The sequence below is a fragment of the Symphalangus syndactylus genome, chromosome 23 (assembly GCF_028878055.3).
Source record: "Symphalangus syndactylus isolate Jambi chromosome 23, NHGRI_mSymSyn1-v2.1_pri, whole genome shotgun sequence".
Classification (NCBI taxonomy): Eukaryota; Metazoa; Chordata; class Mammalia; order Primates; family Hylobatidae; genus Symphalangus; species Symphalangus syndactylus.
Genome location: NC_072445.2, coordinates 39876713 through 39899613, shown reverse-complemented (window position 1 = coordinate 39899613; position 22901 = coordinate 39876713). Strand labels below are relative to the sequence as shown.

At 49.5% G+C, this 22901-nt stretch overlaps 1 protein-coding gene and 3 non-coding genes across 5 annotated transcripts; all 4 read left to right on the top strand.

Moving 5' to 3' along the window:
* The first annotated feature begins 2511 nt into the window (after positions 1-2511).
* On the top strand, positions 2512-10910 carry LOC129473694 (heat shock 70 kDa protein 1A). 2 transcript variants are annotated; one of them, XM_063633215.1, is made up of 2 exons: positions 2512-2690; positions 7847-10910. In XM_063633215.1, the coding sequence occupies exon 2, from the start codon at positions 8612-8614 to the stop codon at positions 10535-10537; it is 1926 nt and encodes a 641-aa protein (XP_063489285.1). In that variant the 5' UTR covers positions 2512-2690; positions 7847-8611; the 3' UTR covers positions 10538-10910. The 2 variants fall into 2 exon arrangements, with proteins under 2 accessions (XP_063489285.1, XP_055120407.1); XM_055264432.2 differs by lacking the exon at positions 2512-2690 and having other exon boundaries at positions 7892-10009; positions 10448-10910.
* A 5327-nt stretch (positions 10911-16237) lies between these two features.
* Positions 16238-16300, top strand: LOC129473870 (small nucleolar RNA SNORD48). The gene has a single exon (XR_008654398.1). It is a non-coding gene; the product is annotated as a small nucleolar RNA SNORD48 (small nucleolar RNA).
* A 2101-nt stretch (positions 16301-18401) lies between these two features.
* On the top strand, positions 18402-18468 carry LOC129473868 (small nucleolar RNA SNORD52). The gene has a single exon (XR_008654396.1). It is a non-coding gene; the product is annotated as a small nucleolar RNA SNORD52 (small nucleolar RNA).
* A 320-nt stretch (positions 18469-18788) lies between these two features.
* Positions 18789-18871, top strand: LOC129473889 (small nucleolar RNA ZL8). The gene has a single exon (XR_008654412.1). It is a non-coding gene; the product is annotated as a small nucleolar RNA ZL8 (small nucleolar RNA).
* Positions 18872-22901: the final 4030 nt, after the last annotated feature.

Here is a 22901-nt window from a genome sequence, read left to right as displayed (position 1 = left end):
ATTGGCTGGGCGTGGTGGCGGGCGCCTGTAGTCCCGGCTACTTGGAGAGGCTGAGGCAGGAGAGTGGCGTGAACCCGGGAGCTTGCAGCGAGCCAAGATTGCGCCACTGCACTCCAGCATGGGCGATAGACCGAGACTCCATCTCAAAAAAAAAAAAAAGCACTTTATGAGTTTATGTGTACCTCAAAGCCCATCAAACCATTCACTAAATACTTGTTATGAAGAAAATCCAGTGTTATGGAAAATGATACATACAGGTAGACCTTGCTTTGGAAGTTTGAAAATAGAAAATAAATATGAAATGCTTAGGTTTCCAGGCCAGTCTATAGAGCAACATTTATCTCTCATGGTAGTTAAACTGTAGTACTGTGGACTCTGGCCACAATGTAAATCAATCTTCATGGGAATATGCCTTTGCTATAGGACCTCCTCTCCCCTTCAGAGCTGCAGTAGCATTTGTGACTCTGATCTGCAGACCCTATAGTGACTCTGATCTGCAGACCCTATAGTGACTCTAAACCAGAAGCAACTACCACTACTGTGGTATGGGGGTGGGGAAAAGGGTAATTGGAAAAGGGTGGAGATTGGGAAGGACCTACCAAATACCTTTGTTGACAAAGTAGAGAAGTCATCAGACATAACATTGAATGGAGGCAATAAGAGAGTTCCTATGGCCCTATCAAGCTTATTAGTAGGTGTTTTAACAAGAAATATATAAAAATTATTGCTTGTCGGCCTGGTGCGGTGGCTCACACCTGTAATCCCAGCACTTTGGGAGGCTGAGGTGGGTGGATCACTAGGTCAGGAGTTCAAGACAAGCCTGGTCAAGATGGTGAAACCCCACCTCTACTAAAAATACAAAAATTAGCCAGGCGTGGTGGCGGGCGCCTGTAATCCCAGCTACTCGGGAGGCTAAGGCAGGAGACTCACTTGAACCCGGGAGGTGGAGCCTGCAGTGAGCTGAGATCACGCCACTGCACTCTAGCCTGGGCAACAGAGCAAGACTTCGTCTCAAAAAAAAAAAAAATATATATATATATATATAGCTTGCCTGCATACCCTAGCACAGAGTACTGTACTTTGAAATATTCACTTTGTAACCTCAAGGAAAGAGGTTGAGGGAACTGTGGAATTAGCAAAGAGAATGCAGTGCCATCCGTAAACGGAGTGATGTTTTGAGTAGCAGAGGAACTTTGAGGGAGGAAAAGTGCAACAGGAAAAATAACTGCAAGTGTGGAAAAACAAATATAAATATCTTCTCAATTCCAATCACCTCCTACCTTCCTATACCAGGCCTCAGAAGGCAGCAGGCTATGATAATAAATTTGATTTTAGATGGCTTTTGAACCCAGGATTTTATTTTATAACATATACATTTACTGTTATTCCTGGTCTTTAAGAGTTCTTGTCATCCTCAAAAAGACAAAAAAGGTACCAAAACAAAAAATTAACTACAGTATTTTATAGATGTGAGAGAAGTGGGCAGAAATAATACAGCTTTAGGCTAAAAAAGGAAATGAGGTTATTTCAGGGGGGAGCCAATATTGGCGATTTCTGAGGGAGCGATCCTTATGTGAATATAAAAAATTGTGACAGCCACCATTCCTCCTGCTAACTGATCTAAATCCGTCCCCTTGGGAAACGCCCCTGAGGTATCTATCAGGTGTAGTTCAGCCAGAGGGAGTAAGCCCACCGGGCCCTCGTCCTTTCCTAGCAGCACCATTTAAAGGGATGTTTGAGGGGTAGGGCAGCGGAGCATTCCAGACACGGAGTTAAACCCGCCCCACCCCGCTGGCCCACGTCCAGCCCGATCAAGAATTGGAGGAGACAGGAGCAGGGCGTGGTGGCGCGGGCCTGGAGTCCCAGCTACCCGGGAGGCTGGGGCGGGAGGATCGCTTGAGCCTGGGAGATCGAGGCTGCAGTGAGCCGTGATTGCGCCACTGCACTCCAGCCTGGGCGACAGAGCGAGACCCTGTCTCAAAAAAAAGTAAAAAAAAAAAAAAAAAAATTAGAAGGGAGGACACCGGAGGAGGGCTGGAGCAGGTTCACAGGCTGGGACTACGGAGGAGCTCAGCAACCGAGAATCACTCCTGAGGGTCTAATTTTCTTACTCTCCTGATGCCTCACGGGGCGAGGGACTAGAACAGGGGCACTGAGCTGGCGGTAGGCAAAAGCCAACCGACTCCATCTCCTCCTCTCCCATCAGTCGCGCGTCCCCGCGCAGACGGGTGCGCGCTGGCCGCGGGCGGTGGGGACCTTCCTTTCTCGCCTCTGGCCACCCAATGCATCTGATTTAGTTGTATGAAAATTACAAAACTCTCCAATATTTTCGTCTTGTAAGTTACCTAGTATGAGAGAAACTCGAAAGGTCCTTCTTTCTTTCCTCCTTTAATCCCTTTTTGGAAAAAAAAAAAAAAAAAACCATCGGAAAACGCAAGAGTCGGACAGGCAGCCCCGAAGCCAGCCCCGCCCTCAGGCCCCAGCGGCCCCGCCTTTTCTCCCCCCCGCACTCCCCCCTTTCCTCCCCTTTGGCTGAGGCTTTTTCCCCCCGTCGCTGGCTCTGCCCGAAGTTTCTAGAGTTTTCTGACCTTCAAGGCGAGAACTGCTGTGTCATTCTTAGGGATACTCCCCAACAAACTGCGCCACCCGAGTCTCTCCCTCCTCTCGCCAACCGGCCCTAAAACGTCAAGGTTAGTCAGGACTCTATATTTAACGTCCAGAAGATTCTGTGAACTATATGCCAGCCTTGCCATAGTAACGGGGCTCCCCCCTCCTTTCCCCTCTTTCTGCTTGAGCAATCTGTTCTATCGGAAAGGAGAAGCAGGGCTGGGAGAGCTGGAAGGTGGGGAAGGCAAGAGCTTGTAGGGGCCGTGGTCGTGAGTCCGAAGAGCAGAGCAGCAGCCAGGACGGGAGTCCCTGGCTGATCACATACCCGTGGTGCCCTTAATGCTCGCAGAGGCCAACACTGTGTTGTTTTCCTCTTTAGAGAATAAAACAATTAGGTCTAACCACAAAATTAAAAGCAAACAAAACCCAGTTAGGTTGATGAACCGATGTGGGAAGGAGTACAAAATGAGTGTCAGAACCCGTGGGTCCAATCACCGGTTCTGTAACCTGTCATCTGGGTAACCAGATCAAGCCACTGAACTTCTTTGATCCTTGGTGCTGTCTTTGAAAATGAAAAGGTTTGACTGAATGGCCTGTGCCGCAGATCTTAGGACAGTTTTTACATTAAGCTGAAAGCAGCTGTAGTCCTAATAATGGTTCCCAACTTTTAAACACCTAAATAAGAATGACTACGAGTCATATCTGAGAGTATGGGATCCCCAATAAAAGGAGGGAGAAGATCATATTCTCTTTGATCATGTAGGGAAAAAAATTTTTTTTATTCGAGACAGGATCTCTGTCTCCCAGGCTGGAGTGCAGTGGCGTGATCATAGCTCACTGCAGCCTTGACCTCTTGTGCTCAAGCTATCCTCCTGCCTCAGCCTCCCAAGTAGCTGGGACTACAGGCACCTGCCACCACGCCCAGCTAACTTGTAAAGTTTTTGGTAGAGATGGTTTCCCACCAGGCCGGGCGCGGTGGCCCACGCTTGTAATCCCAGCACTTTGGGAGGCCGCGGCGGGCGGATCACGAGGTCAAGACATCGAGACCACGGTGAAACCCCGTCTCTACTAAAAATACAAAAAATTAGCCAGGCATGGTGGCGGGCTCCTGTAGTCCCAGCTACTCGGAGAGGCTGAGGCAGGAGAATGGCGTGAACCCGGGAGGCGGAGCTTGCAGTGAGCCGAGATTGCGGCACTGCACTCCAGCCTGGGCGACAGCAAGACTCCGTCTCAAAAAAAAAAAAAAAAAAAAAAAAAAAAGAGAGATGGTGTCCCACTATGTTGCCCAGGCTGATCTTGGACTTCTGAGTTCAAGTGCCTGCTTTGGCTTCCTAAAGCACTGGGATTACCGACCTGAGCCACCACACCCAGTCCAGGTATTGTTAATTATGTTTTAGAGATGAACACGTCGAAACTTGTGTTATTTAGTCAACGTACAAGTACTTACTTGTTGAAAAGAAAAACAGCCTCACCAAAGAAGTAGAGCTCAGATGCAAATCCAGGATTTTCCCTTCCCAGATTTTTTCTTTCCGTGCTGCTAGAAATGGCCAGGGTTCTCTTTGTCATTGAAGCATTTGTCATTCATTCAGTTAAGAATGCCTGCCTCTAGATTTCACATCAATTAACTCTTTTGCTTTCATCTGGATGAACTTAAAATTATACCATCTTTTTTTTTAATTTATTATTTTTTTGAGACAGTCTTGCTCTGTCACCCAGACTGGAGTGCAGTGGTGTGATCTCAGCTCACTGCAACCTCCACCTCCCGGGTTCAAGTGATTCTCCTGCCTCAGCTCCTGAGTAGCTGGGATTACAGGTATGCACCACCACGTCCGGCTAATTTTTGTGTTTTTAGGAGAGACAGGGTTTTGCCATGTTTGCCAGGCTGGTCTTGAACTCCTGACCTCAGATGATCCGCCCACCTCGGCCTCCCAAAGTGCTGAGATTACATGCGTGAGCCATGGCGCCCGGCCTATACCATCTTTTAAAATGAACAAAATTAAGAAAACTACTGTTTGAGGAACTATAAAAAGGAGAGGGAGAAGGAAGGAAAAGACCCTGCAGGGTCAGCCTGAAGAAAGCTCTCTTACCCCACACTGCTGTAGCAATTATGTTCTTGGCACTCCCTCTTCAGTTCTCTTGTCCCTTTGAAAGCATCTGACCTGGCTTTCACTTTGGGGACTCTGAGCTCTGATCCTTCCAAACACAGAATCCAATAAAAACCTAATTCTGAAATTAATCACATTAAAGTTCTGAAAAATCTCCTGGGGTTCTTATATATTCACCTTAGACAGCAATTAAACTTGTGACTGGATTTCTGCCTTGTGAAGCATCCAGTCTAAAAGGAAAGAAAAGGCCGGCATGGTGCCTCATGCCTGTAATCCCAGCACTTTGGGCGACCCAGACGGACGGATCACCTGAGGTCAGGAGTTCGAGACCAGCCTGGCCAACATGACAAAACCCTGTCTCTACTAAAAATACAAAAATTAGCCAGGCATGGTGGTGCTCACCTGTAATCCCAGCCACTCAGGAGGCTGAGGCAGGAGAATCGCTTGAACCTGGGAGGTGGAGGCTGCAGTGAGCTGAGATTGTGCCATTGCACTCCAGCCTGGGCGACAGAGCAAGACTCCATCTCAAAAAAAAAAAAAAAAAAAAAAGAAAGAAAATTCAGGTGACCCTCTCCTTGTCAGGAAATGGACAAGGAATATGTATGTGTGGGTTTCCAGTCTAGTCCACAGAGGCTTCACTTAAAAGCTAGGTCAACTATAGCACTGTAGACTCTGACTAGTGTGACTGATTCAAGAAAAACAGCATTTATATTGGATTTTTCTGCTATCGGGAGATCACCCAAGATTTGGGGCCCCAACACCACATCTAGTTGCCAGGCAGTTGAGACAGTGATGCCCTTTGCTTCATGCCAATAGAGAGGTTTTTTTCCTCCCCCTTTCCCGCCACCCACCCCCCACTTTTTATGTTTCTTAGCAGAATCAGAGAAGTATTTTATTTTTGAGAAGGAGTTTCGCTCTTGTTGCCCAGGCTAGAGTGCAGTGGCACGATCTCGGCTCACCGCAACCTCCGCCTCCTGGGTTCAAGTGATTCTCCTGCCTCAGACTCCCAAGTAGCTGGGATTACAGGCACGTGCCACCATGCCCAGGTAATTTTTTTTTTTTTTTTTTTTTTGGTATTTTTAGTAGAGACGGGCTTTCTCCATCTTGGTCAGGCTGGTCTCCAACTTCTGACCTCAGGTGATCTGCTGCTTTGGCCTCCTAAAGTGCTGGGATTACAGGTGTGAGCCACCGTGCCGGCCTTTTAAATTGTAGATTTGGAAGGAGGGAAGGAATGAATCCAGACCTGCCAGTAGTAGTAGTTGATGGTGAGGAAGCTTCCAGAGGGAGGGGTGAGGTTAAGGGTCTCTGGAAGTGTTGATACACTGTGCAGCTAAGATGAACATAGTTTGGGAGAATCTCCAGCCAGACATTTCATAGAGAAATGTTTGGGAAAATTCCTGAAGTTTGACCGGTTTGACTAGTTTAGAGAGGTGATTCTTAAGGGAGCTAAAGCTGAATGTGAAAGTTATCACCTACCTGCACATACAGACACACACAGATTGTTAAAGCAATTTATTTGCAACATCAGTTTAGATCAGTGAATTATAAACAAATGAATACCCCTGAATTCCAGGAAGAGGTGTTTTGATAGTGGACAGGTGTGTGTGCAGCTGTGCATATGAAAAGTGCCAATTGAGCAAAGTGTTTAAAAACAGGATTATTCCCTTCATCAGTAACTTCTTCCTTCCATTTGTGCTCAAGGAATATCCCCATGGCAATGAGGCTATTTTTTTTCTTTTCTTTTTTTTTTTTTTTTGTGGTAGGTTGTAAACACAGTACTATTGCTTTAACCCCTCACATTTTCCTTTCAGACGCCTAACAAAGGGTCTTGCATTCACACTAAGAATGAAGGGAAAAAAAAAGGGAAAGTAAATTACTAAATGCAATCGTATTTAAAACAGGAGGAAGGAGAATCCGCAGGAAGTTGGAATCTAGGATAAAAACTTAAGACACATTCAGCCTGGCCAACATGGCGAAACCCTGTCTCTATTAAAAATACAAAAATTAGCCCGGTGTGGTGGCACATCCTGTAATTCCAGCTACTGGGGAGGCTGAGGCAGCAGAATTGTTTGAACCCCAGGGGCAGGGGTTGCAATGAGCAGAGATCTCGCCACTGCACTCCAGCCTGGGCGACAGAGTGAGACTCAGTCTCAAAACAAACAAACAAACAAAAACAAACAACAGACCGGGAATGGTGGCTCATGCCTGTAATCCCAGCACTTTCGGAGGCCGAGGTGGGCGGATCACGAGGTCAGGAGTTCGAGACCAGCCTGACCAACATGATGAAACCCTGTCTCTACTAAAAATACAAAAATTAGCCAGGAGTGGTGGCACATGCCTGTAATCCCAGCTACTCAGGAGGCTGAGGTAGGAGAATTGCTTAAACCCAGGAGGCGGAGGTTGCAGTGAGCTCACACCACTGCACTTCAGCTTGGGCGACAGAGCGAGACTGCCTCAAAACGAAAACAAACTTAAGACACATAACCTGAGGTTTTAGAGGAGCTAGTAACTAGAACCTGGGTCCCAACCCCTCCTGCTTTCCAGCATCACTCCACACAGTTTGCTTAAAGAGGGCCACCTGCCAAACAGCTGTAGTATGTGATGTTAAAGAGAGCTAAACACCCCCCGGCACCTCCCTCCCGGGCTCACCATCTTGTTATATTTGACCTAAAAACGATGACAGCCTAGGGGTTTCAGGGACAGACAGAAAATCTTACTCGGGACTGTGAGGTCCTAGTTCTACACACTGTCCAGGAGTGAACCAGGAATTGAGAAAGTAGGAAGGAGGTGTCCCAGACTCCAAGCTAGGAATGGGGAGGGAAATGGAGGAATCCAGAATGCCTTAAGGACGGCCTACATACTAAGGAAAATTTTTTTCTAACTCCTGTTTGCAGCAGACGGGAGCGGCTGAAGGCGGGGACAGGGGTGCGGCGGACCCACCCCTCCCACTACCCGACCAGCGCCTCCCTTCCTCCTTGGATGGGTGCCCCTGTCTTGCTAAGAACTGCCTGTTTACACAACTGCTTTCCTTGTGAAAATTTAAAGGCTCCTATTCCCAGTTGTCCCATCCTTTAGGTTAAAGATTATGTCAAAAACTATATTGCATTATCTCTTTCCTTCTCCTTCCCATTAAGATGGAAAAAACATCCGGGAGAGCCGGGCCGTTTCTCAGGCAGACTAGGCCATTAGGTGCCTCGGAGAAAGGACCCAAGGCTGCTCCGTCCTTCACAGACACAGCCCAATCAGAGTTTCCTAGGCACATCGATGCACCGCCTCCTTCGAGAAACAAGGTAACTTTCGGGTTCTGGTTGTCTCCAAAGTCATCCGACCAATCTCGCACCGCCCTAAAATTACAAGCCCAGAGCGGGCCCTTCCTGTCAATTACCTACTGAAGGGCAGGCGGCCAGCATCGCCATGGAGACCAACACCCTTCCCACCACCACTCCCCCTTCCTCTCAGGGACCCTGTCCCCTCCAGTGAATCCCAGAAGACTCTGGAGAGTTCTGATCAGGGGGCGGCACCCTGGCCTCTGATTGGTCCAAGGAAGGCTGGGGGGCAGGACGGGAGGCGAAACCCCTGGAATATTCCCGACCTGGCAGCCTCATCGAGCTCGGTGATTGGCTCAGAAGGGGAAAGGCGGGTCTCCGTGACGACTTATAAAAGCCGAGGGGCTAGCGGTCCGGAAAACGGCCAGCCTGAAGAGCTGCTGCGAGAGTTCGTTGCCTTTTCCGAGGGTGACTCCCGCGGTCCCAAGGCTTTCCAGAGCGAACCTGTGCGGCTGCGGGCACCGCCGCGTTGAGTTTCCGGCGTTCCGAAGGACCGAGCTTTTGTCGCGGATCCCGTCCTCCGTTTCCAGCCCCGAATCTCAGAGCGGAGCCGACAGAGAGCAGGGCACCGGCATGGCCAAAGCCGCGGCGATCGGCATCGACCTGGGCACCACCTACTCTTGCGTGGGGGTGTTCCAGCACGGCAAGGTGGAGATCATCGCCAACGACCAGGGCAACCGCACCACCCCCAGCTACGTGGCCTTCACGGACACCGAGCGGCTCATCGGGGATGCGGCCAAGAACCAGGTGGCGCTGAACCCGCAGAACACCGTGTTTGACGCGAAGCGGCTGATCGGCCGCAAGTTCGGCGACCCGGTGGTGCAGTCGGACATGAAGCACTGGCCTTTCCAGGTGATCAACGACGGAGACAAGCCCAAGGTGCAGGTGAGCTACAAGGGGGAGACCAAGGCATTCTACCCCGAGGAGATCTCGTCCATGGTGCTGACCAAGATGAAGGAGATCGCCGAGGCGTACCTGGGCTACCCGGTGACCAACGCGGTGATCACCGTGCCGGCCTACTTCAACGACTCGCAGCGCCAGGCCACCAAGGATGCGGGTGTGATCGCGGGGCTCAACGTGCTGCGGATCATCAACGAGCCCACGGCCGCCGCCATCGCCTACGGCCTGGACAGAACGGGCAAGGGGGAGCGCAACGTGCTCATCTTTGACCTGGGCGGGGGCACCTTCGACGTGTCCATCCTGACGATCGACGACGGTATCTTCGAGGTGAAGGCCACGGCCGGGGACACCCACCTGGGTGGGGAGGACTTTGACAACAGGCTGGTGAACCACTTCGTGGAGGAGTTCAAGAGAAAACACAAAAAGGACATCAGCCAGAACAAGCGAGCTGTGAGGCGGCTGCGCACCGCCTGCGAGAGGGCCAAGAGGACCCTGTCGTCCAGCACCCAGGCCAGCCTGGAGATCGACTCCCTGTTTGAGGGCATCGACTTCTACACGTCCATCACCAGGGCGAGGTTCGAGGAGCTGTGCTCGGACCTGTTCCGAAGCACCCTGGAGCCCGTGGAGAAGGCTCTGCGCGATGCCAAGCTGGACAAGGCCCAGATCCACGACCTGGTCCTGGTCGGGGGTTCCACCCGCATCCCCAAGGTGCAGAAGCTGCTGCAGGACTTCTTCAACGGGCGCGACCTGAACAAGAGCATCAACCCCGACGAGGCTGTGGCCTACGGGGCGGCGGTGCAGGCGGCCATCCTGATGGGGGACAAGTCCGAGAACGTGCAGGACCTGTTGCTGCTGGACGTGGCTCCGCTGTCGCTGGGGCTGGAGACGGCCGGAGGCGTGATGACTGCCCTGATCAAGCGCAACTCCACCATCCCCACCAAGCAGACGCAGATCTTCACCACCTACTCCGACAACCAACCCGGGGTGCTGATCCAGGTGTACGAGGGCGAGAGGGCCATGACGAAGGACAACAATCTGTTGGGGCGCTTCGAGCTGAGCGGCATCCCTCCGGCCCCCAGGGGCGTGCCCCAGATCGAGGTGACCTTCGACATCGATGCCAACGGCATCCTGAACGTCACGGCCACGGACAAGAGCACCGGCAAGGCCAACAAGATCACCATCACCAACGACAAGGGCCGCCTGAGCAAGGAAGAGATCGAGCGCATGGTGCAGGAGGCGGAGAAGTACAAAGCCGAGGACGAGGTGCAGCGCGAGAGGGTGTCAGCCAAGAACGCCCTGGAGTCCTACGCCTTCAACATGAAGAGCGCCGTGGAGGATGAGGGGCTCAAGGGCAAGATCAGCGAGGCCGACAAGAAGAAGGTGCTGGACAAGTGTCAAGAGGTCATCTCGTGGCTGGACGCCAACACCCTGGCCGAGAAGGACGAGTTTGAGCACAAGAGGAAGGAGCTGGAGCAGGTGTGTAACCCCATCATCAGCGGACTGTACCAGGGTGCGGGTGGTCCCGGGCCTGGCGGCTTCGGGGCTCAGAGTCCCAAGGGAGGGTCTGGGTCAGGCCCCACCATTGAGGAGGTGGATTAGGAGCCTTCGTTCCTTAGTATGTTTCTTTGAGGTGGACTGTTTGGACTCAAGGACTTTGCTTCTGTTTTCCTATGTCATTTCTGCTTCAGCTCTTTGCTGCTTTACTTCTTTGTAAAGTTAAGTTGTAACCTGATGGTAATTAGCTGGCTTCATTATTTTTGTAGTACAACCAATATGTTCATTAGAATTCTTTGCATTTAATGTTGATACTGTAAGGGTGTTTCGTTCCCTTTAAATGAATCAACACTGCCACCTTCTGTACGAGTTTTTTTTTTTTTTTTCTTTTTTGCTTTGCGAAAACACTACAAAGGCTGGGAATGTATGTTTTTATAATTTGTTTACTTAAATATGAAAAATAAAATGTTAAACTTTTTCTTGTCTGTTAATATGTGAAGATAATGGATATTTAGGGAGGGATAGTGTCTGAATTCCATCTATCTATAGTCTGAAAAGGACAGTACTTCTGAAGAGTTATACGTGTAGGAGTTAGGGCTACACATATTTTTGTTAGGACTTAATTGTGGGCCTTAAGAGAAATTGCAGGTGCCCGTCTTGATTAGAGTGGGGCTTGTTTCAGGGAAAAGTCGGATGGCAGCTGCAAAACGGTACTGGGGGTGGTTGAGGTGGGTTAACTGGGGCGGGGAGGGGAGGGGTGGTGCTGAGAGGGGATTATGGTTATTTTCTCTCTCTCTTCCACTTAGCGGAGTGGGAGTCCACAAAAGCTCACTTTTTTTTTTTTTTTTTTTTGAGATGGAGTCTCACTCTCACTCTTGTCGCCCAGGCTGGAGTGCAGTGCCGCGATCTCGGCTCACTGTAACTTTCGCCTCCCGGGTTCAAGCGATTCTCCTGCCTCAGCCTCCTGAGTAACTGGGACTACAGACGCATGCCACCATGCCTGGCTAATTTTTTGTATTTTTGGTAGAGACGGGGTTTTACCGTGTTAGCCAGGATGGTCTCAATCTCCTGACCTAGGCTCATATTCATTTATATGTGGAATCTAGCCGGGCGCGGTGGCTCACGCTTGTAATCCCAGCACTTTGGGAGGCCGAGGCGGGCGGATCACGAGGTCAGGAGATCGAGACCACGGTGAAACCCCGTCTCTACTAAAAATACAAAAAAATTAGCCGGGCGTGGTGGCGGGCGCCTGTAGTCCCAGCTACTCGGAGAGGCTGAGGCAGGAGAATGCGTGAACCCGGGAGGCGGAGCTTGCAGTGAACAGAGATCGCGCCACTGCACTCCAACCTGGGTGACAGAGCGAGACTCCGTCTCAAAAAATAAAAAAATAAAAAATAAATAAAAAAAGTAAAAAAAATGTGGAATCTAAACAGTAGAACTCAGAAGCAGAGAAGTGGTTACCAAGGGATGGGGGAATGGGGAGGTGTGCAAGGGAAACAAAGCCTTAGGAGGAATACGTTGTGTTTTTTTTTTGAAACGGGATATTGCTCTGTCACCCAGGCTGGAGCACAGTAGAGCTCACTGTAGTCTCAAACTCCTGGGTTCAAGCAATCCTCCCACCTTAGCCTCCTGAGTAGACCTCCTGGGTCTACAGGTATATGCCATCATGCTCGGCTAATTTTTTGTATTTTGTAGAGACCAAGTCTTGCTGTGTTGCCCAGGTTGGTCTCAAACTCTTCAGCTCAAGTGATCCCCTTGTCTAGTCCTCCCAAAGTGCTGGGATTATAGGCGTGAGCCACTGTTCCCTGCCTGTTTTTGTGTGTGTGTTTTTTTTTTTTTTTGAGGGGCGTGGGGTGGAGGGTATATATTGCATGGCGTGGTGAAAATAGTTAATAGTTAATAGTGTATTATATATTTCAAAATTTCAAATGTTCTTATCACAAAAATATTGGAGGTGATACGTTAATTAGCTTGATTTAATTACTCCATATTGTCTTAATAGTTAATAACTACTTTGTACCAATATATGCAACTAAAGTTTGTCAATTTACAAAAAGAATTTAAAAATCAGGCCGGGCGCGGTGGCTCACGCTTGTAATCCCAGCACTTTGGGAGGCCGAGGCGGGCGGATCACGAGGTCAGGAGATCGAGACCATCCTGGCTAACATGGTGAAACCCCGTCTCTACTAAAAATACAAAAAAAATTAGCCGGGCGTGGTGGCGGGCGCCTGTAGTCCCAGCTACTCGGAGAGGCTGAGGGAGGAGAATGGCGTGAACCCGGGAGGCGGAGCTTGCAGTGAGCCGAGATCGCGCCACTGCACTCCAGCCTGGGCGACAGAGCGAGACTCCGTCTCAAAAAAAAAAAATAAAAAATAAAAAATAAAAAAATAAAAAAATAAAAATCATATAAAATGGGCCAGGTGCGACGGATCATGCTTATAATCCCAGAATTTAGGGAGGGCGAGGCGGGCGGATCACTTGAGGTCCGGAGTTCAAAACCAGCCTGGCCAACATAGCAAAACCCCATCTCTACAAAAAGCAATAGAATTAGCTGGTTGGGCGTGGTGGCTCATGCCTGTAATCCCAGCATTTTGGGAGGCTGAGGCGGGGCGGTTGGATCACCTAAGGTCAGGAGTTCGAGACCAGCCTGGTCAACATGGTGAAATGCTGTCTCTACTAGGTGGGCACGGTGGGGCATGCCTATAATCCCAGCTACATGGAAGGCTGAAGAAGGAGAATCACTTGAGCCTGGAGGCGGAGGTTGCAGTGAGTCGAGATTGTGCCACTGTACTCCACCCTGGGTGACAGAGCAATACTTCGTCTCAAAAAAACATAAAACGGTTAAAGTCCTATGTTGCACCTTTGTGTAAATCCTTACCCTCTAGGGTTTTAAAACGTTTTAAATCCTTAAAACGTTTTAAGGATTACATAATACTGGAAATCCTCCTTGAAAGTGTATAAAAGAAAAGGGATATAGTAAGTTTATTTGGTTTTGGGGCCAATTTTTTTTTTTTTTTTTTTTGAGACAGAGTTTCACTTTTGTTGCCCAGGCTGGAGTACAGTGGAGCAATCTCGGCTCACTGCAACCTCTACCTCCCAGGTTCAAACGATTCTTCTGCCTCAGCCTTCCGAGTAGCTGAGATTACAGGCACCAGCTACCATGCTCAGCAAATTTTTTGTATTTTTAGTACAGACGAGGTTTCCGCCATGTTGGGCAGGCTGGTCTGGAACTCCTGACCTCAGGTGATCTGCCTGCCTTGGCCTCCCAAAGTGCTGTGATTATAGGCGTAAGCCACTATGCGCGGCCCTTGGGCCAATTCTTAAAGGCCTGTTTTATTAATGAAAGAGATGAACTAAAGCCTCTGACCATAGCACTTAGTAAAGGCAGCTTAACTGCCAAAACAGCAGGAATTAGGGCTTTCTGTATTTTTTTTTTTGAGGTAGGTTCTTACTCTGTTGCCCAGGCTAGAGTACAGTAGTATGATCACGGTTCATGGTAGCCTCGACCTCCTGGGCTCAATTGATCCTTAGCCTCCTGAGTAGCTGGGACTTACACGTGTATGCCACCACCCATAGCGAATCTTTTTTTCATATATCTGCCAGGCAGTAGAGGGAACAAATACTTTAGCTTTGAGCCATGGCTCTCCACCCTAATGGAACAATAAAACCATTAAGGGATGCCAGGCCTCTCTCAGGCCAATTCAGAATCTCAAAGAGGGCAGTGTATACATTTAAAGCTGCCCAGGTGTTAGTAATGTGCAGCCAATGTGGAGAAAACCACTGAACTGGGCTGGCCACTGTGGCTCACACCTGTAATCCCAGCACTTTGGGAGGCCGAGGTGGGAGGATCACTTGAGGTTCACGAGTTCAAAACCAGCCTGGCCAACATGGTGAAACCCCCTGTCTCTACTAAAAATATATAAAATTAACTGGGTGTGGTGGCAGATGCCTGTAATCCCACCTACTCAGGAGGCTGAGGCAAGTGAATCACTTGAACCCGGGAGGCAGAGGTTGTAGTAAGCCAAGATCATGTCACCGCACTCCAATCTGGGCAACAGAGCAATACCCTATCTCAAAAAAAAAAAAAAAAAAAAAGAGGCCGGGCTCGGTGACTCACACCTATAATCCTGGCACTTTGTGGAGGCCTAGGCAGGCAAATCACCTGAGGTCAGGAGTTGGAGACCAGCCTGGCTTACATGGTGAAATCCTGACTCTACTAAAAATATAAAAATTAGCCAGGCATGGTTGTGTGCACCTGTAATCCCTGCTACTTGGGAGGCTGAGGCAGGAAAATCACTTGAACCGAGGAAGCGGAGGTTGCAGTGAGCCGAGATCCCGCCACTGCACTCCAGCCTGGGCAACAGAGCCAGACTCTGTCTCAAAAAAAAAAAAAAAAAAAAGATTAAGATACCAACACACACATCACCAAACATCATACGCGTTTATAAATGAGGGCGATAGGAAAGGGTCCAGATAGGTGGGATTTGAAATGACTTCTGAGTTTCAAAAATGCTGTTATTTATTTATTTATTTTTTTGAGACGGAGTCTCGCCCTGTCCCCCAGGGTGGAGTGCAGTGGCGCAATCTCGGCTCACTGCAAGCTCCGCCTCCTGGGTTCACGCCATTCTCCTGCCTCAGCCTCCCGAGTAGCTGGGACTACAGGCGCCCGCCACCACGCTCTGCTAATTTTTTTTGTAGTAGAGACGGGGTTTCACCGTGTTAGCCAGGATGGTCTCGATCTCCTGACCTTGTGATCCACCTGCCTCGGCCTCCCAAAGTGCTGGGATTAGAGACATAAGCCACCGCGCCCGGCCTAATTTTTAAATAAACAGAGACGGGGGTTGAGTGTCACTATTTGCCCAGGCTGGTCTCGAACTCCAGGCCTCAAGTGATCCTCTGCCTGGGCCTGTCCAAAGTGTTGAGATTACAGGCGTGACCTATTACGCCCGACCTGCCTTTTGTGTTTTTGGTTTTTGTTTTGTTTTGTTTAATTGAAGCTTAAGGTGCCTGACAGTCTGCGGGATCGAACTGGGAGGCAAATTCAGATTTCGCTGGGGGAACGGAGTGCAAAGTGTCAGGGTAGCTGGACCCTAAACTGGCGCAGCTGCGCGCGCGGTAAGAGTCCCAGGGTCATTAACGGACCACGGGCTGCTGGGAAACGGCTTAGGAACAGCATCCGGCTGGCGCTGGCCGGCCGGCGCCTGGGACTTTCTTCCGCCTGGCCAGACAGATCCCTGTTTTTTGTTTTTCAAAATTCAAAAAGTGTCTCCGAATATTTGCCCAGAAGAGTGTGAAACATACTTTCTTGGCCTTTCTTTCACTTTGTTTTATTTCTGTGTGGACGAACAATGGGGAAAATGCCACGCGTCTAGCCAGGCAGATAAGAAAACAGCCATACCCATCAGGCCCCCAACCCGGCGCCGCCATAAATGGCCCCGGCCTCGCCATTTTAGTCCTTTTTGCGAATTGGGCTCGTGGGTTTTCAGTATGAGAGCTGTAATGGCCCGACTGTTGAGTGAGGGGGAGCAGAGGATCCCAACGGCTTGCGCTGCCTTTGTGCAGCAGCCGGCGGGCAGCTACGTCGTGGCCTGGCTGGGGGAGGAGAGCACGGTCCCCAGTCGAGCTGGGTGAACTACCGTTGCACACTGGAGTTTCTGGTGTCTCTGCTCGGAACTGACCTAGCTTGTGGCAGGGGGAACTCGGCTAGCGGCCCCACAGCCCCTGCTGATGACTCATCACAACTGTGAGTGGGGTTGGGCGAGTGATTGCAAAATGGGGGTGGCGGTCGCCTGGGGATAGGAGGGGAGTGATGATGACCCCAGGTGACTCTGAGTGTGTCGCTGATGCCATCACCGCAGCGCTCTGACCGCCCCTCGGTCCAGCATTTCTAGACCGGGCTCAACGAGGAGTTTATGGCCAAGATCCCTAATCTTTTGTTCTGTGTTTCATTTCCCCGTTAGGAGTTGTAAGACGTTCATCGCCGTGTTATCCTTGAGTAAAGGTGAGTATTAGGTGCGAGAGCCTTTTGAGTGCCTCTTGGGAAAGCTTTGTTCCCAAGCAAGCTTTCGTTCATGGGCATTATGCGCCTCCCTGCCCCCTCCTTTTTTTTTTTGAGACAGTCTCGCTCTATCACCCAGGCTGGAGTGTGGTGGCACGATCTCGACTCACTGCAACCTCCGCCTTCTGGGATCAAGCGATTCTCCTGCCTCAGCCTCCCGATTAGCTGGGATTACAGGCGCGTGCCATCAAGCCTGGCTAATTTTTTGTATTTTTAATAGAGACGGGGTTTCACCGTGTTAGCCAGGATGGTCTCGATCTGCTGACCTCGTGATCCGCCCGCCTCCGCCTCCCAAAGTGCTGGGATTACAGGCGTGAGCCACCGCGCCTGGCCCTTTTTTTTTTTTTTTTTGGAGACAGTCTCCCTGTCACCCTGGCTGGAGTACGGTGGCAAGAACACAATTCACTGCGGCCTTCAACTCCCGGGTTCAACCGATTCTCCCACCTTAGCCAATTTTTTCCTTTTTTTTTTTTCTTTTTTTGAGATGGAGTCTTGATCTTGTTGCCCGGGCTGGCAGTGGTACGATCTCGGCTCCCTGCAACCTCTGCCTCCCGGGTTCAGTCGATTGTCCTTCCTCAGCCTCCCGATTAGCTGGGACTACAGGCCCGCGCCACCACGCTCGGCTAATTTTTCTATTTTCAGTAGAAGGGGTTTAACCATGTTGGCCAGTATGGTCCCCATCTTCTGACCTCGTGAGCCGCTGCGCCCGTCCACTTTTTCTTTTTTGAGCTGTAATCCACGTACCACAGCTGGTGACTTCCTTTTATTTGTTTTTGCTATTTTGTTTTTGAGACAGAGTCTGCTCTATTGCCCAGGCTGGAGCGCGATGCCAGGATCTCCCTGCAACATCCACCGTCAGGGCTCAAGTGGTCTTTCCACCTCAGCCTCCTGGGACTACAGGCACATGCTATCACCACGCCTGGCTAATTTTTAGTTTTTTTTTTTTTACAGAAGCGGGCTTTTGCCATGTTGTCCAGGCTGGTCTCCAGTCCTGGGCTCAAGCAGTCCTCCTGCCTCAGTCTCCCAAAGTGCTGGAATTACAGGGGTGAGTTGCTGCGCCTGGTGTTGGTGACTTTCTAGAGACTACTTTTTGGTTTACATCATTTTCCTTGTGACTATTTTTACTTTTTTGGGGGGCAGGGGGGCAGTCTCACTCTTTAGTTTACATCATTTTCCTTGTGACTATTGTATTTTTACTTTTTTGGGGGGCGGGGAGACATGAGTCTCACTCATGTTGGTCAGGCTGGTCTCAAACTCCTTACCTCAGGTGATCCACCCCCTTCGGCCTCCCAAAGTGGTGGGATTATAGGCGTGAGCCACCTTGCCGGGCCTGTATTTTTATGTTTTAATAAATCCCCGTATTTTTATTAAAGGCTGGGTAATCTGACTCCTCCCCTCATTTCTACTGTAAAATAGGAGTACACTGGGGCCTCCCAGTGGAGCTGTTCTCTGCAGTTTTATTTTAAATTACTTTCTTTTTTTTTTTTTTTTTTTTTTTGAGACAGAGTCTCGCTCTGTCGCCCAGGCTGGAATGCAGTGGCGCAATCTGGGCTCACTGCAAGCTCCGCCTCCCGGGTTCACGCCATTCTCCTGCCTCAGCCTCTCCGAGTAGCTGGGACTACAGGCGCCCGCCACCACGCCCGGCTAATTTTTTGTATTTTTAGTAGAGACGGGGTTTCATCGTGGTCTCGATCTCCTGACCTCGTGATCCGCCCGCCTCGGCCTCCCAAAGTGCTGGGATTACGAGCGTGAGCCACCACGCCCGGCCTTAAATTGCTTTCTACTCCTCCCTTTCTAACGTCCATTCCTGGACTCATTTGTTAGATCAATATATACTGGGACTTTTTGTTTTCTTTGAATGTACTAGATCTCTTTCCAGAAGAGCTTCCCTTGATCCAGATCTCCCTAATTGGGAATGATGATTTCACAGACTAGAGTCTCCGATGCTGGTCATGATGTCAAAACTAAGTTCTGACTCATTTAGGGAACTGGATACTTGGGTCTCCAGAAGGGCCAATGGGAGGGCCATAATTCTGTTTATTCTCAAATTGTCTTGTTTTCACCTTGTTAGAATGAGCTCTGGAAGCCCAGCCAGGGACAATGCACGTTCACAGAGATTCTGCACTAACCTGAGTGAAGGTCTAAGGTTTGGAACCTCCCCCTCGTGGAGAGAAGCTTTGTATGGCTGTCATGCTTAGACAGTGATTCCTGCAACTTGACCTTCAGGCTGGGAGAGGTGGAGAGCCATGCCTGTTCTCCTTCCTTGCTATGGTGAGTATCCTTTGTTTTGGCTCTCAGTGGGAGTGGTAATGATGATCTGGTTGGACAAGAGTCTCTGAGCTTTTCTCTGAGGATCTTTGAACCCACCTGATCCACCTTCATCCTGCCAGGAATCTCCTGTAATTCATGTTTTTATGGCCAGTTACTTACATGATGAGGTTTAATTGGCTATGATTCTGCAGGATGTACATGAAGCATGGTGCTGGCATCTGCTCAGCCTCTGGGGGGGCCTTAGGAAACTTTATATTGCATAAGGTACAGAGGGAAGCAGGGATGTAGCATGGCCAGAGCAGCAGCAAAGGCGGGGAGGTGCCACACAATTTTTTTTTTTTTTTTGAGACAGAGTCTCGCTGTCCAGGCTGCCCAGGCTGGAGTGCAGTGGCGCGATCTCTGCTCACTTCAGGCTCCGCCCCCCGGGGTTCATGCCATTCTCCTGCCTCAGCCTCCTGAGTAGCTGGGACTACAGGCGCCCGCCACCTCGCCCGGCTATTTTTTTGTATTTTTAGTAGAGACGGGGTTTCACTGTATTAGCCAGGATAGTCTCGATCTCCTGACCTCCTGATCCACCCGCCTCGGCCTCCCAAAGTGCTGAGATTACAGGCATGAGCCACTGCGCCCGGCCCACACATTTTTAATAAGTTGATCTCTAGAGAACTGACTGTCATGAGCACAGCATCAAGGGGGATGGTGCTTAAGCCATTCATGAGGAATCCATCCCAGTGATCCATTACAATTCAATATGAGATGCGGTGGGGAGACAGATCTAAACTGTATTACAGGGTCTCACTTTGTGCACAGGCTGGTCTTCAACTCCTGCCTCAGTGAGCCACTGTGCCCCAACCCAACATGTTTTGTGTGTGTTTTGAGACTGTCTTGCTCTGTCATCCAGGCTGGAGTGCAGTGGTACACTCTTGGCTTACTTCGGCCTCCCAAGTAGCTGGGATTACAGGCATGCGCCACCAGGCCCGGCTAATTTTTGTATTTTTAGTAGAAGGTTTCACCATGTTGGCTGGGCTGGTCTTGAACTCCTGACCAAGAGATCCGCCCACCTTGACCTCCCAAAGTGCTGAGATTACAGGTATTAGCCACCGAGCCCATCCTGTAACATATATTTGTATTTGTTTTTTGTTTGAGATGGAGTTTCGCTTTGTCGCCCAGGCTGGAGTGCAGTGGCGCATTCTCAGCTCATTGTAACCTCAGCCTCCCAAGTACTTGGAATTACAGGCATGCGCCACCATGCCCAGCTAATTTTATATTTTTAGTAGAGATGGAGTTTCACCATGTTGGTCTCGAACTCCTGATCTCAGGTGATTTGCCTGCCTTGGCCTCCCAAAGTGCTGGGATTACAGGTGTGAGCCATAGCGTCTGACAGTTTTATTCTATTTTTTGAGACAGTCTTGCTCTGTCATCCAGGCTGGAGTGCAGTGGTACATTCACAGCTCACTGCAGTCTCAACCTCCTGGGTGGAAGCTCACCTCTCACCTCACCCTTGGAGTAGCTAATGACTTAACAGGCCTGCACCACTATCCCTGGCTAATTTTTTTTTTTTTTTAATTTGAGGATGGGTGTGGTGGCTCATGCCTGTAATCTCAGCTCTTTGGGAGGCTGAGGTGGGTGGATCACCTGAGGTCAGGAGTTGAAGACCAGCCTGGCCAACATGGTGAAACCCTGTCTCTACTAAAAATACAAAAATTAGCTGGGCATGGGTGGCGGGCGCCTGTAATCCCAGCTACTTGGGAGGCTGAGGCAGGAGAATCGCTTGAACCTAGGAGGTGGAGGTTGCAGTGAGCTGATATGGCACCATTGCACTTCACCCTGGGCAACAGAGCAAGACTCCATCTCAAAAAAAAAAAGAAAGAAAAGCTATAGATAATGGGGTCCCACTATGGTGCTTAAGCGGGTCTGAAACTCCTGGGCTCAAGTGATTGTCCTGCCTTGGCCTCCCAAAGTGTTGGAATTGACAGGCGTGAGCTACCATGCCCAGCCTCAGCTTTTATTGTAGATTTAGGGGGTATATGTGCAGTTTTGTTACTTGGGTTCATTGTATGATGCTGAGGTTTGGGGTAGGACTATCCCCATCACCCAGGTAGTGGGCATAGTACCGAATAGTTATTAAACCTTTGCCCCATTTCCTCTCCCCAGTGTCTGTTGCCATCTTTATGTCCATGTATACTCAACATTTAGCTCCCACTTTCAAGTGAGAACTTAGGTATCTGGTTTTCCGTTCTGTATTGATTCACTGAGGATCATGGCCTGTGTTTGCATCCATGTTGCTGCAAAGGATATGAAATCGTTCTTTTTTATTGGTGCATCTTACATGGTTCTAATGTTCTTACTATTTTTCAGGAATTTGCTGACACAAAGAATATCTTCTGCCTGGTGCTGGGTATATCCTAAGAACTTACAGCTTTCCTGTTATTACCCTGTGTGAGCAGCTGTCACCTTATTGGGGGAAGAATGCCTGAAAATCAGGGGGCACTTCAAGTAGATAGCATCTATTTCCTATATTTGTCTATATACAAGTATCTGCTTTTATCAAAATAATTCCAATAAAACATTTTAAAGTAAGGAAGACATGGTTTGGTCTCAGTGAAAACAATGGTACAAAAAGATTAAGGGGGCTGGGCGCAGTTGCTCATGCCTATAATCCCAGCACTTTGGGAGGCCGAGGTGGGTGGATCACAAGGTCAGGAGATCTAGATTATCCTGGCCAACATGGTGAAACCCTGTCTCTACTAAAACAAGACAAAAATTAGCTGGGCGTGGTTACGCATACCTGTAATCCCAACTACGCGGGAGGCTGAGGCAGGAGAATGGCTTTGAACCAGGGAGTCCAAGGTTGCAGTGAGCCGAGATCGTGCCACTGCACCTCCAGCCTGGCGACAGTGAGGCTCCGTCTCAAAAAAAAAAAGTGAAAGGTGAAGCCCTGTGAGTTAGTTAATGCTATGAGTTAGGCTGTACCCCACCTTAACCCTAATATTAGAGATTCTTTGTTGGGTGACATAGTATTATGTATAATACACTAGACTTTTGACAATCATTTGAGGTTTTTTTTGGCAGGGGAGGAGGTGGAGTTTCGCCCTTGTTGCCCATGCTGGAGTGCAATGGCAAAATCTCACCTCACTGCAACCTCTGCATCTTGAGTTCAAGTGATTTTTCCTGCCTCACAGACTTCTGAGTAGCTGGGATTACAGGCGCCCGGCACCTCCCCTAGCTATTTTTTATATTTTTAGTAGACAAGGTTTCACCATGTTGGCCAGGCTGGTCTCAAATTCCTGACCTCGGGTGATCCACCCATCTCAAGCCATCCACCTGCCTCAGCCTCCCAAAGTCTTGGGATTACAGGCGTGAGCCACTGCGCCTGGCCGAATTTGAGTTTTTTTAATGATTGTGAAGTATCCACGGCTACCCAATTAGCCATCTTTTTTTTTTTTTGAGACAGAGTTACACCTTGTCACCTGGGCTGGAATATAGTGGCAGTTTGGGCTCACTGCAGCCTCTCCCTGGGTTCAAGTGATTTTCGTGCCTCAGTGTTCCCAGTAGCTGGGGCTACAGCTGCACACCTTATTTTTGTATTTTTCGTAGAGATGGGGGTTTCACCATATTGGCCAGGGTGGTTTCGAACTCCTGACCTCAAGTGATGTGCCCGGCCAGAACATTACCAATAACTTTGAAACAAACCTATCTGATTCAGTTTCTCTTTTTCTTCTTCCTACTTGGAGAATTAACTGGGTATATCATCCTCTGGCTTTTCTTAATAGTTTACTGAGTGCATTCCTAAACAATGTATCATTTTAATTTTGCATATCTTTTGAACTTCATAAAAATGGAATGATTCAGCGGACACAGGAGACAACATTTTTCTTTTTTGGGGGGATGGAGTCTTGCACGGTCGCCAGGCTGGAGCGCAGTGGTGCGATCTCGACTCACTGCAATCTCCGCCTCCCAGGTTCACCCCATTATTCTGCCTCAGCTTCCCGAGTCACTGGCACTACAGGCGCCCACCACCACGCCCAGCTAATTTTTTGTATTTCTAGTAGAGACAGGGGTTTCACCATGTTGGCCAGGCTGGTCTCGAACTCCCGACCTTGTGATTCGCCCACCTCGGACTCCCAAAGTGCTGGCATTACA